Here is a 12689-nt window from a genome sequence, read left to right on the forward strand (position 1 = left end):
CTCAGGAAACCTGACAGTATGGTTAGGTAGCCTCTTCTCCTGGAGATGTCTCTCCACAGAAGTCAGAATAGACATTGTGTGTGAGGCCAGCTGCAGCAAATCCTACCCTCCCACTCCAATCACGTCAGGCTCCACCATCATCTGGATCCGCCCTTCGCTGTCCCCCACTCTTGACACCACTGAGCACTGCTCACCCCAGCTCGCCTTTCTTCTCTGGCTTTTGGAATCTACTTAACTTTGCAGCTTGGGACACGTGCGCCCCCACATATACGCACACGCTCACGCACACACACACACACACACACACACACACACACGTGCATGCTTGGTCCACAAGGAAGCTCTGCATCGTCCCATTGAGCCTTGCACATACCAGTCAATCAGTCATGACTCTATGCTAGAGTTTTGGGTTGCTTGGTTTTGTTCTTGAAGCAAGCACGGCCTTACAACACATCCCTGGTTGATCTTGACCTCGCTATATAGCCTGGACTGGCCTTGAACTCACAGTTCCAAATGCTGAGATTACAGGCACACCGCCATGCCTGGCTTTTCATCTTGTGCTTTGTGAAGTTCATTGTTGACAGTGAACTGGGGAATTTTTTATGTGCATATCTTGCCAGGTTATTTTAAGAAGTTAATGACAGGATGAATAAAGCAGCCTAGGACATTGAATTCTCCCACCCTTCTCTGATCCTAGTCCTCTGCCAAAGAACTAGGAACGTGTTTTCCCTGACTTCTTCCTCCTCTGCCTGAGCGATTCAGAGCCTTGCTATAACAGCTTCTTAATTCACTTTTGTTGATTGAATTAGTGGGCAGGAAAGTGAATGAGCAACAGGCATTCTTCTGAGAATGTCTGACAGAGGTGGTGTTTGTTATGAGGCTAGTTTCATCTGCAGGGCTCTGAAATGTCACACGTCACTAGGATGCGTTTTCCAAAGTGGCCTGCCATCGCAAGTGCATGGGCGTGACTCTCGCTCTGATGGGCTATTCAAAAGTTCGTGCTCAAGTTCTTCAAGAGTCTTGAATTCTCAAAAGCATATTATTTATTTACTAATATCAAACTCATTCATTTTATTTTACGTCTGAATGTTTTGCCTGTATCTGTGTATGTGTACCTCATATGTGCTTCATGTCTGAGGAGATCAGAAGAGGACAACGGATCTCCGGGAACTGGAGTTAACAATGGTTGTGAACCATCGTGTGGATGCTGGGAACTGAACCCAGGTCCTCTGAAAGAGGATCTTGCTGAGACATCTCTCCAGCCCTTTGAAAACATATTTAATGGAAGAAGCTTGAATTATATGCAGCCTCAGTGTTCTGTTTGAGACAATGGCCTTAAGTGAGAGGTGGCGACCGCTTTTTCTGCATAGCTACTCTGCTGCGGAGTGAACAGCATTGCTTGAGTTGGATATATTAGAATCAACTTTTCAAAAGCTCATTAAATTGTCAAGAGAAGAATAGGGTTTCTAAGTTAATTTATGGTCACAGTGTTAACGCCTGCTGTTTTCTCCCTAATTTTTCTCTTATGAAAAGAAATAAAATGGTTTCTCTGAATGGCTTGCTTTTGAGACAGGCTCTCACTGTGCAGCTTCTGGCCGGAACTCACTATGGAGAGCAGGCTTCAACTCACAGAGGTCTGCCCGCCTCTTCCTCCTCCGCGCTGGGGTTAAAGTGATGAGCAGTCATAACTATGCCTTTTTTCTTCAAGCCCTCTATTAATGTGACTAGGTCAACTAAATTAATTAGTCTATTACAAGTGCAGCCATGTTTGGGGGGTCAGGAAGTCCCGTGACCAATGTCCTGAGATCCGAGAGTGCCCTTCTTCAGATATGAAATAGGGAAAACCCTGTTTGCTAGACGACTGGGCAGATATCTGGAACCAGAGGACTATTTGGAACCTTTCAACCCACTCACATGACAGCCTTTCCACCCGGAAGAGTTACAGTCTCCAAAACACAGCACAGCTGGCTCTGGGGTGGATCCTCCCAGGGTCAAAAGATAAAGCATGCAGAATCTACTGCTGTCCAGTGTCCATCAAGAACTCTGTCCACACAGAATAGAAACTGCCTCAGCTAGTACGTGCAAGTCACACAGAGGTGGTCAGGCTGCAGAGGAATTTTACACTTGCTGACAAGGGCCTTGTTTGGGTAGGGATCCTGGCCTCTCATTCCTCATTTTCCCTCTGTACCAGGGGACATCCAGGAAGGAAATACCACTGTCCCTCTTCATTTAAGAGAGAAGAGACTGGGTTTGCCCTGGCAGTGTTAGGAGTCTGTGCTGTATCTATCCATAGCCAAGATGAGCCTCAGGCAGGAGGCCCTAAATAGAGTGACAGTCTCAATAACCCAGGACTGCGTGGTTTCAGAACAAAATTTTCATCTCTGAGTTCCAAGCGTATTTGGACAATTTGTCATTCTAAGACAAACTATGTGTTATGGAATGGGCACCAGCTGGCCCCCCCCCACACACACTGGATGCCCAGGCTCCCTGGACAGCCCAGGGACTAATGTTTCATGTAGGAAGTCCTGAGTGTCCTGCGCTGGGTCATCAGAGATGTCTGCTCTGAAGATTCCTGACTGAATTTGTGCACACATTTGTCATCACTTGAGGGGGCTCTTTCTGAGTTGTTGTTGTTAGTGGTGGTGGTGGTGGGTGTGGGGTGGGTGTGCGCGCACAGGTACATACATGGCAGGGATGTGTGGGAACCAGATGTCATCCTTGGCTGTCTTCCTCAGTCACTTTCCATGTTGTGTTTTGAGACAAAGTCTCTTTCCTGGAGCTCACTGATTGGCTAGACTGGCTGGCCAGCGAGCCCTAAGGAGTCCACTTCTTTCCACTTCCCTGGCACTGAGACTGCAAGCATGGGCCACCATGCCCAGCTCTTTCTCATGGGCTCCAGGGATCAAGCTTGGGGCATAGCAAGCACTTGGCTAATCAGGCCATTTCTCTGGGCCTCTATTTTTCCATCTAGAAACAGTATGCTCACCCTATCTGGAGTGTGGAAGATGCGAGGGAAAGTTTGTAAATTAAGTTTCTGTTCAACACAAAATGTACTTCATTAAAGAGAGTTTGGCATACAGCAAAGGAATTTGTATCCCAAGAGCCTTCTCCACAAAGTAGGCAATAGTAGGTTTAGATGCCTGTTGCGGTGCTGTGGTCCCCACGGGCCTAAGTCTATGGTTTTGGTCTCTTTCAGAACAGCCCCAAGTGAAGGGATCCTCTTCCTGAAGGAGGGGATCATGGCTTCCTTGTTGCTCGCCCGGCGGGTAGCCTGCAGCTCCCAGAAAAGCTTCTGCCTCTTCACACCTGGTAAGCCCCCAAGAGACACAGTGAAGACAAGGGATCTCTGGTCAGAGTCCTCAAGGATAGAAGGATCTGGCTGCTTCTGGTGCTTTTCTAGTGTTCATCAGTGAGTCTATCACCATTGCTGCCTACTTCATCACCCCGCCCACAGATGGACAGTTCTCTCACGTAGGAAGGGAGTTGATGGGACTGAGAGCCATTCTGCTCAGGGATGGTGGCCTCTAAGGACCCGGAAAGGAAGACACTCAGCTGGGGTTGGTCCCAAGGGTAAAGAAAGCCACAGAAATGAGGCTGCGGGTGTGTGTGGCTCAATGGCAGAGGGCTTTCCTAGCAAACACTAAGCTCGGGGTTTACACCCAGCACTGCATACACTGGGGCTTTGGGCTGAGGAGACCGCTCATTAGATACTGAATTTTCTGTGAGTAAGAACTGGAATTCCGATCTTCACACAAAAGCTAGTGGATGTGGCAGCCTGCTTATAAATCCAGTCTTTAGGAGTTGGACAGAGGAAATCCCAGGGCAGGGCGGCTAGTCCAACTAGTGAGATCAGTCCAGGGATCATCAGGAGACCCCAGGACGGTTAGTTAGACCAGTCACATCAGCCCAGCATGCACTAGGAGACCCAGGACAGCTAGTTAGACCAGTCACATCAGCCCAGGGTGAATCAGGAGACTCCAGGACGGCTAGTTAGACTAGTAAGATTAGGGTTCATTAGGGTGCCTCAGTAGAAGAACAATTGAAGAAGACACCTGGCCTCAGCTTCAAGTGCCCCAACACACAACATTCACTCACACACAAATACACAAATGGGTGAAGTGGTAACCACCTTTAATCACAGAACTCAGGAGTTCAGGTCAGGAAGATCAGGAATTCCAGGTCATCCTCAACTGTATAGAAAGTCCAAGACTAGCCTGGGTACATGAGACGTGTCAAAAAAAAAAAAAAAAGCTGAAGTCACAGGCGTGATACCAATAGCCAAATAATTTTAGCATCCAGGAGGTTAAGTTGGGAGGTCAGGAGTTCAAGTACAAACTTGGCTAAAAAGGAAAGAAGGAAGGGAGTGAGGAAAGAAAGAAGGGGAAGTGAAAAGGAAAAATGACTGAACAGATGTACCTCCAGCTGATAACTGTCTGGCTTGAGTGTTTGGGTACTGAACTCCTGTTGTGAACTCTGACCCACGCCCTCTAATCAAGCACAGCCTGGGACTGTCTCACAGTGCTGACCTGCAGCGAGCCAGGAATCCGTCACCAAGTCATTAATTGTACTTATTTTTTTTTTTTTTTGAGACAAGGTCTCTTTAGCCTGTAATCCCTGCACCCAGGAGGCTGAGGCAGAAGGATTGTGAGTTTAAGGTCAGTCTGGGATGCTACACACAGAGTTCCACACCAACATCGTGAGATCTTGTCTCAAAAACAAACAGGAAAGGGCTGAGGTGATGACTGGGCTGCAGGAATTGAACTCAGGGAGTCAGGCTTGAGTATCAAGTGCTTTTACCAGATGAGCCAGCTCTCCAGTCTTGATAAAAAGAGGGCTTGCCACACAAGTGTGAGGATCAGCACCCACATAAAATCTGGGTGTGTGGAGGCTGGGAGCGGAGGTACACTTCTGTAATTCCAGCATTGTAAAAGGAGGCAAGGGGGTCCCTAGGGTTTCTGGCTAGCTAGTCTAGCCAGACCAAGAGTTCCAGTTCACTGAGAAACCCTGCCCCAAAATATGAGGTGGAGGGATGGAAGTTACCACCCTACTTCAACACATGCACCTTACACATCCACACACACTTCCCTACACACACATCCCACCCACATGTGCATGCATGCACACACACACAGACACACACACCACACACACAGACACACACATACCACACACACACAGACACACACACACATACACACAGACACACACACATACACACAGCCACACACACCACACACAGACACACACACCACACACACACACACATACACACAGACAGACACACACACATAGACATACACACAGAGACACACACATACAGACACACACTCACACACACACAGATACCCACACAGATACCCACACAGACACAGACATACACACACATACATGCAGACATACACACTCACACACAGACACACACTAAATGAGTGAATAACTGAGAGGAAGAGCAAGGCAGGGCTCTAGTTGGATTTTACCTTGACATTATTAGGTTCACATACAGGACAGTTGTTTTCTGGGAATAGTATTTTCACTTATTAAGCTCAACTGGTACAATCACTTGCTACACGTGCTGGCTAGTGTAATGTCAACTTGACACCAACAAGAGTCGTGTGAGAGAAGGGAACCTCAACTGAGAAAATGTCTCCGTAAGATCTGACCATAGACATTTTCTTAATTAATGATTGATGGAAGAGGGCCCAGCCCATCGTCGGTGGGGTCTTCCCTGGGATGGTGGTCCTGGGGTCTATAAGAAAGTAGACTGAGCAAGCCACGATGAGCAAGTCAGTAAGCAGCTGACCCTCCATGGCTTCTGCATCAGCTCCTGCCTCTGTGTTCCTGCCCTTTGTGTGAGCTCCTGACTTTCTTCAGAGATGAACAGTGATATGGGAGTGTAGCCCAAATAAACCCTTCCCTTCCCAACTTACTTTTGGTCATGGCATTTAACACAGCAATGGAAACCCTAACTAGACACCACTCAAGCCTGACAACTTGAGTTCAAAATGCAGGCTGAAAGCCAGATTTGGGGAGAGGAGTGTTTAGTTATAATGCCAGCCCTCCTGTGACAGATGCAAGAGAATTGGCCAGAAACGTGAGGGCTAGCTAGCTAGCCTGGAGTGTGCAGTGTAGCAGCAGAAATAGCAAGAAACCCTGCCTCAGTGGGGAGTGAAGACAAGAAAGGGAGGACTCCTAAAAGTTGCCCTTTGACTTCCACACTCCCTGAGGCACACATGCTCCATCATGCACATGTCGCGTGTGTGTGCATGCACACACATTCTGAACAAACTAAAAGTTATTTTCAAAGATCAAGAAGACATTAAGGGTGGGTTGGTGGTGGCGCATGCCTTTAGTCTACCTGGGACGTGGAGGCAGGTGGATCAGAGGACCTCTGTCTACTATGTCCAGTCTTGTGTGCCACAACACACTCTGCTTTCTACAGACCTTTTTCTTCTCTGTGATTCTGATAAGAATTCGAATCTGGGAGACATGTTGTTTTTGCTGAGCCTCCAGATGAGGTGGCAGGGGACCCTCAGGGTCTGAGGAGGAGTCAGAAAGGCAAGTGTTCAGGTTAATCAGCAGTTAGCTGCATGAGCCTGGCCCTCTAACTAACCTCTCTGACCTTATATTCTCAGTAATGCAAGCATAATATTTACCTTGTGCCCAGCTGCTAGATGTGACCTTTTTTAATTTTTTTTTTAGATGTGATTTTTTAAAAAATTACTTTTTTGGGAGAAAATAAAGACTTTTATGTTCTCCCTGGGGGGAAGCTGGAGAACTTCTCAAACCTCCCCCTCAGCTGGAAATTGAACAAGGTTGACTTGGTGAAAAGTTCTTTTCATCTGAATTTACATTCATATTCTACATTGTTGGGATCAATGCTGTAACCCTGAGTCCAACCGTGGAAAGAGTGAATAATTTAGCATTCAAAGGTCACCACTTGAGGGCTGGAGAGATGGCTCATTGGTTCAGAGCACTTGTTCTTGCGGAGGATCAGGTTTGGTTTCCAAACCCGCATAGTGGTTTATAACTATCTGTGCCTCCAATTCCAGTGGATCTGACGCCCTCTTCTGAACTGCTCAAGCTCCAAGTACACACGTGATGCAGACATGCATACATGCAAAACACTCACATATAAAACTAGTGAGTGAATCTAACTTAAAAGTCCACTGAATTCTATGTTTAACTCTTTCAGTGGAATGAACTCTAGGAACTTCCTTTTCGGAGTCAAAAGGAAAGAAAAGCTGCTTTCTTCATACTTAAGCAGGAGTTGTGTATCCTAACTGCTTCCAAATACAGCACTGCAACCCTGCCTCACACCATGCCATCACTTGAGAAGCTTCTGATACCCAAAAAGCAACTAAGAGAGTCAAGAGTGGGCTCAGATGTGTTTTCTAGTATCATATTTTACATAGATTTATTGAAAACCTAACCTTTTTGTAGAATGTTGATGGGATTTATTTTTTTATTTTATTGAACTATACATTTTTCTCTGCTCCCCTCCCTTCTTCTCCCCTCCTCTTCAACTCTCTCCCATGGTTCCCATGCTCCCAATCTACTCAGGAATCTTGTCTTTTTCTACTTCCCATGTAGATTAGATTGTGGGAGAGATTTCTTATTAATAAAGAAACTGCCTAGACCCATTTGATAGGCCAACCCTTAGGTAGGCGGAGTAAACAGAACGGAATGCTGGGAGAAAGAAGCTGAGTCAGGGAGTCGCCATGGTTCTCCCACTCCAGACAGACGCAGGTTAAGATCATTCCTGGTAAGCCAGCTCGTGGGCTACACAGATTAATAGAAATGGGTTAGATCAATATGTAAAAGCTAGCCAATAAGAAGCTAAAACTAATGGGTCAGGCAGTGTTTAAAAGAATACAGTTTCCATGTAATTATTTCGGGTAAAGCTAGCCGGGTGGCGGGACACAGCCCACCGCTCCGTATTTCAACATTAGATCCATGTATGTCTCTCTTAAGGGTCCTCATTGTTGTCTGGGTTCTCTGTGATTGTAAATTTTGGGCTGGTTTTTCTTTGCTTTATGTCTAAAAGCCACTTATGAGTGAGTACATATGATAATTGTCTTTCTGGATCTGGGTTACTTCACTCAATATGATGTTTCCTAGATCTATCCATTTGCCTACAAATTTCAAGATGTCATTTTTTTTTCCTCTGTGTAGTACTCCATTGTTTAAATGTACCACATTTTCCTTATCCATTCTTTGGTCAAGGGGCATTTAGGTTGTTTCCAGGTTCTGGCTACAACAAACAATGCTTCTATGAACATAGTTGAGCACATGTCCTTGTGGTATGATTGAGCATTCTTTGGATATATACCCAAAAGTGGTATTGCTTGGTCTTGAGGAAGGTTGTTTCTGAGAAATCACCATATTAATATCCAAAGCGGTTGTACCAGCTTACATTCCCACCAGCAATGCAGAAGTGTTCCCTTTACCCCATATCTTCTCCAGCATAAGTTTTCTCAGTGTTTTTGATCTTGGCCATTCTTACAGGTGTAAGATGGAATCTCAGAGTTGTTTTGATTTTCATTTCTCTGATGGCTAAGGATGTTGAGCATTTCCTTAAGTGTCTTTCAGTCATTTTAGATTCCTTTGTCGAGAGTTCTCTGTTTAGGTCTGTACCCCATTTTTTATTGGATTACTTGTTCTTTTGATGACCAATTTCTTGAGTTCTTTGTATATTTTGGAGATCGGAGATCGGCCCTCTGTCCGATATGGGGTTGGTAAAGATCTTTTCCCATTCTGTAGGTTGCCATTTTGTCTTAATACAGTTCCTCATGTTGTGGTGACTGCCCAACAATAAAATTATTTCATTGCTATGTCATAATTGTAATTTTGCTACTGTTATGAATTGGAATGTAAATATCTGATATGCAGGATAGCTGATATATGACCCCCAAAGGGGTCATAACCCACAGGTTGAGAACCGCTAGCACAGACAAATCTTAGACGTGTCATTAGGCTGAGGTGGGTTTTCCAAAAGAACCACTTTGACCGTGGGCAGGACCATTCCAAGCACTGGGATCTCAAACTGATTAGAAAGGGGAAATCAAAGCCCAGCAATGGCAGTGCACCCCTTTAGTCCCAGCACTCAGGAGATCTCTGAGTTTTTGAACTGGCAGGACAGCTCAGCAGTTTAAAGCATTTGCCATTCAAGAGTACAACCTAGACTCAATCACAATGAAAGGGAAGAATTCTCTCCCCAAGTTGTCCTCTGACCTCCACACACACACTGTGTTACACTTCAGCATGCACACGCGTGCACGTATACGTGCAGGCACGCACCCTGAGCATGGAGCCTAGGGCCACCTTCATGTTAAGAGCTCAGTACACTGGGTCCATCATTTACTTGTGTGTCTTCAAAAAGTGCAGGGGGAGGCTGGGGAGATGACTCATCAGATGGGTTTGGGTCCCAGCACCCACATGGCAGCTCACAACCACCCAGTTCCAAGGAATCTAACACCTTCTGAGCACCAGGCACGCTCATTAGTGCACATAGGTTAAGCCAGCAAACACATATGGATCAGGAAGCTGGGTCAGCTCAACATGTTCCCTTGGATGGGAGCATTTCCTACAGCTTTACTGGCTGTGCATGGCTTTCCCCAGTTTCAGAATCTTTATTGTTCTCACAGGGTCTTGTTTGTTCAGAAGCAGTCTTCCTGGATGGCCTTGTCAGAACAGAGCTGAGATCCTGGGGCCATCTGACTGAGGGCATCTGTTAGGGCTGATCCTCCTTGTGTCTTGTCACCAGGGGTTCTCATTTGTCTTTTGTATGGCAGGATCCAGATATATCAGTCAAGCTGCTGCCAAAGTTGACATTGAATTTGATTACGATGGGCCACTGATGAAGACAGAAGTCCCAGGGCCGCGATCTCAGGTGAGTCAACCACACCTAAGACAAAGGCCCAGCAGGCAGGTACACGGAAAGCTTGGCATACGTTCGGAGCCTCTACTAAAGGTGTGTATAAAAACAACCCAGTGTCTCAGGATGTTGCCTGACAGTCAGTCATAGACTGCGGGCATGTGGCATTCAGATTGCCTATGCGTTTAGAGCTAACCAGCAGCTAGGTAGGTGGCCTTGCTGCAGCCATCTGCAGGCCTAAGGTGGGGCTGGCTGTCAGCCGGTGCAGTTTCTGCCTGCAGTAACTCGCCTCTGCTCCGTGGGTCGCCGTTCCTCCGGCTTGTCACACTGGGCTTATTCTGATCTTACTGTAAGTCCACTGAGACTGAAACTTCACACTGGCTTTCAGATGTCCCCACCTTAGTCTCTTGGCCAAAGCAAGTCCATTGGGTCACTGTCAGTCCAGAATTAAGGACTGGGGCTGAACTCACAAGCGACACTGAAAATCGAGGCATAGGGCTGGGTATCAAAGACAACTGACTTTGGTCTTCAAGGACAAAGATAAATCTAACATAAAGAAGGCAGTCTGTACAAGTGATAACAAAGCAGAACTTGGAGAAAGAGAAGAAGGAGAAAGAGAGACAGGAAGAGGACTTGGGGTGTGGAGTGAGGGTAGGGAAGCAATGTAAACAGAGGTGCCATGGTAAGATTCATCACTTTGCCAACTCTGCTATTCAGACAGATTCTGACTAGTGGGGATTTGAGGTGTGTTCTACTGCTTTCAAGAATCCCGGCTACAAAAAGTGGAAATTAGTTGGAGGGGAGGAAGCTCAGCAGTTTCTGAGCTGGAAGGTTTGTTGAAGATGCTGCATTTGCACCTCAGATGGTGGGTGTACTGGACAATTGGTGGTGAGAAACACATGGATCATTGCTGAAATGGCAGTAAAGTAAAGCCATACAAGACCTTGAAAAAAAAGATTCATCACTTTGTAGTCTAGCTCAATTAAAAAATAATAGTAATAAGATGGGACCTTCAAGCCCAGCTTGAAGATGTTCACACCTGTAATCCCAGCAGTTGGGAGGTGAAAGCAGATGGACCAGGGGTCAACCTCTGCCGTGTACAGAATTCAAGGCCAGCCTGAGATACCTGGGAGGTTCCTTCTATAAGAAGGCAAGAGATGTGGTACAAAAGAGAGAGGGAGATGGTACAAACCTTTCAGGGCTTAGGGTTTTTTCCCTCTGATTTAGCATGTTTTTTTCCACAGTTGGATGCTGTCTTGTTTACTGTGAAAAGATCATTCATTTTGCTATAGCATCTGTTCAGAAATATTTATCCTAATGTGTTTCTATTTCTTTTGGTGGTTTTCATCAGACAGAAGGAGAGAGCTTTTCATGCATATTCCTGTTGGGGTGGATTCTAATTCAATAGAGAAATGCCTAGAATAACTTCTCATATTTTGTTGTTAATATTATTTTATATTTTTGTGTGGAGATAAGTAATGTCAAAATGCTAACTGCTAAATTATTTGGGGGGCTGAAATCTCGCTAATATCAAGGCAACTGGTTTTCAGTTCCTAGTTTCTGATTGGAATAGGGAAAGTGAATTGTAATCAGAAGTGGCTCTTTGTTGAGCAAATTAATGTTGTCAGTTGGTTTTACCCTCCTTTCCTGATAAGGGAGTTACATCTTTTCTTTCTTTCCTCCCCTAATGCTGGAGATCAAACTAATAATGCAGGACCTTGTGCATACTTGGCAAATGCTTTACCACTGAATGTTTAATTAACCATTTTCTGTGCATGGGTGTTTTGTCTGCATGTAAGTCTGTGTACCATGTCCTGGAAGAGGTGGTTAGTTCCCTTAGAACTGGAGTTACAGACAGTTATGAGCTGCCATGCGGATGCTTGGGGACTGAACCCGGTTCAATGCTCTTAACTTCTGAGCCATCTCTTCAGCCTGACTGGGCTTTTTCAAAATGAGGACCTGGGCTAGCACATTTGGCTGATCCAGGCGCCAGCCACTAAGCCCGTCACTGGGGTTGGTTTCCAGTAACTCACCATCTAGTGGACGGAAAGGGCTGATCATGCAAATTCCTCTGGCGTTCACGTGTGCATCATGAACACCCACAAACAAAATAAATAAAATAAATAAAACAAGGGCTAGTGACGTAGCTTGGTGGTCAAGCACTCACCCAGCATGGGTAAGACCCTGGCTTCTATCCCCAGCACCACAGAAAAAGAATAGCAGGTCTTTTACTTTTGAACATTAAATGCGTTCAGCACAATTTTTTTGTTACATATGTACAGACTGGGTGTGGTGGCCTAGAGCCCTTGATCCCAGAACTCTGAAGTAGAGGCTGACCTAGTGTACTTACTGAGTTCTTAGGCCAGCCAAGGCTACACAATTAGACCCTGTCTCAAAAATAAATTTTCACTGCCTTTTCTTTCCCAGTTATTTAAATACAAATCTCTAATCTGTTGTTGTAATTGCCACTTACTGTGCTGTAGAGTAGGTTTTTATCAATTATTTGTATTAAGTCACTTTTAAAATATTTATTTATAATGTTGACTAATAATCTGTCAAGTTCTTGGCATCAGAGTGGAAAACAAGGCCTCAAGAACTGGGACAGCAAGGGAGATGTTTAAGGCACCCTGGCAGGGGTGTGCAGTCCATGCTGATGCTTCTGTTCTTGTCTGCAGGAGTTAATGAAACAGCTGAACACAATCCAGGTAAGTGGGCACAAGGTGATTCCTTCTGCTTCTTTTTTTAAATTGATTTTGTTTATGTGTACATATTTTATTTATATGTGCATATGTGTAGTTGCCCATGGAGGCCAGAA

At 45.5% G+C, this 12689-nt stretch overlaps 1 protein-coding gene across 3 annotated transcripts in view; it reads left to right on the forward strand.

The window, feature by feature from the left end:
- Abat (4-aminobutyrate aminotransferase) overlaps positions 1 to 12689 on the forward strand; it is a 94118-nt gene that overhangs the window by 47300 nt on the left and 34129 nt on the right. For all 3 annotated transcript variants that reach the window (XM_041676121.1, XM_041676122.1, XM_041676120.1), the window contains exons 2-4: positions 3197 to 3309; positions 9792 to 9889; positions 12550 to 12579. In XM_041676121.1, coding sequence (XP_041532055.1) covers positions 3240 to 3309; positions 9792 to 9889; positions 12550 to 12579 — 198 coding nt within the window. In that variant the 5' untranslated portion in view covers positions 3197 to 3239. The remainder of the gene's footprint in view (positions 1 to 3196; positions 3310 to 9791; positions 9890 to 12549; positions 12580 to 12689) is intronic.

This window comes from Microtus oregoni, unplaced genomic scaffold (genome assembly GCF_018167655.1).
Source record: "Microtus oregoni isolate MIOR12 unplaced genomic scaffold, Mior012 000027F_ref0000203, whole genome shotgun sequence".
Taxonomy (NCBI): Eukaryota; Metazoa; Chordata; class Mammalia; order Rodentia; family Cricetidae; genus Microtus; species Microtus oregoni.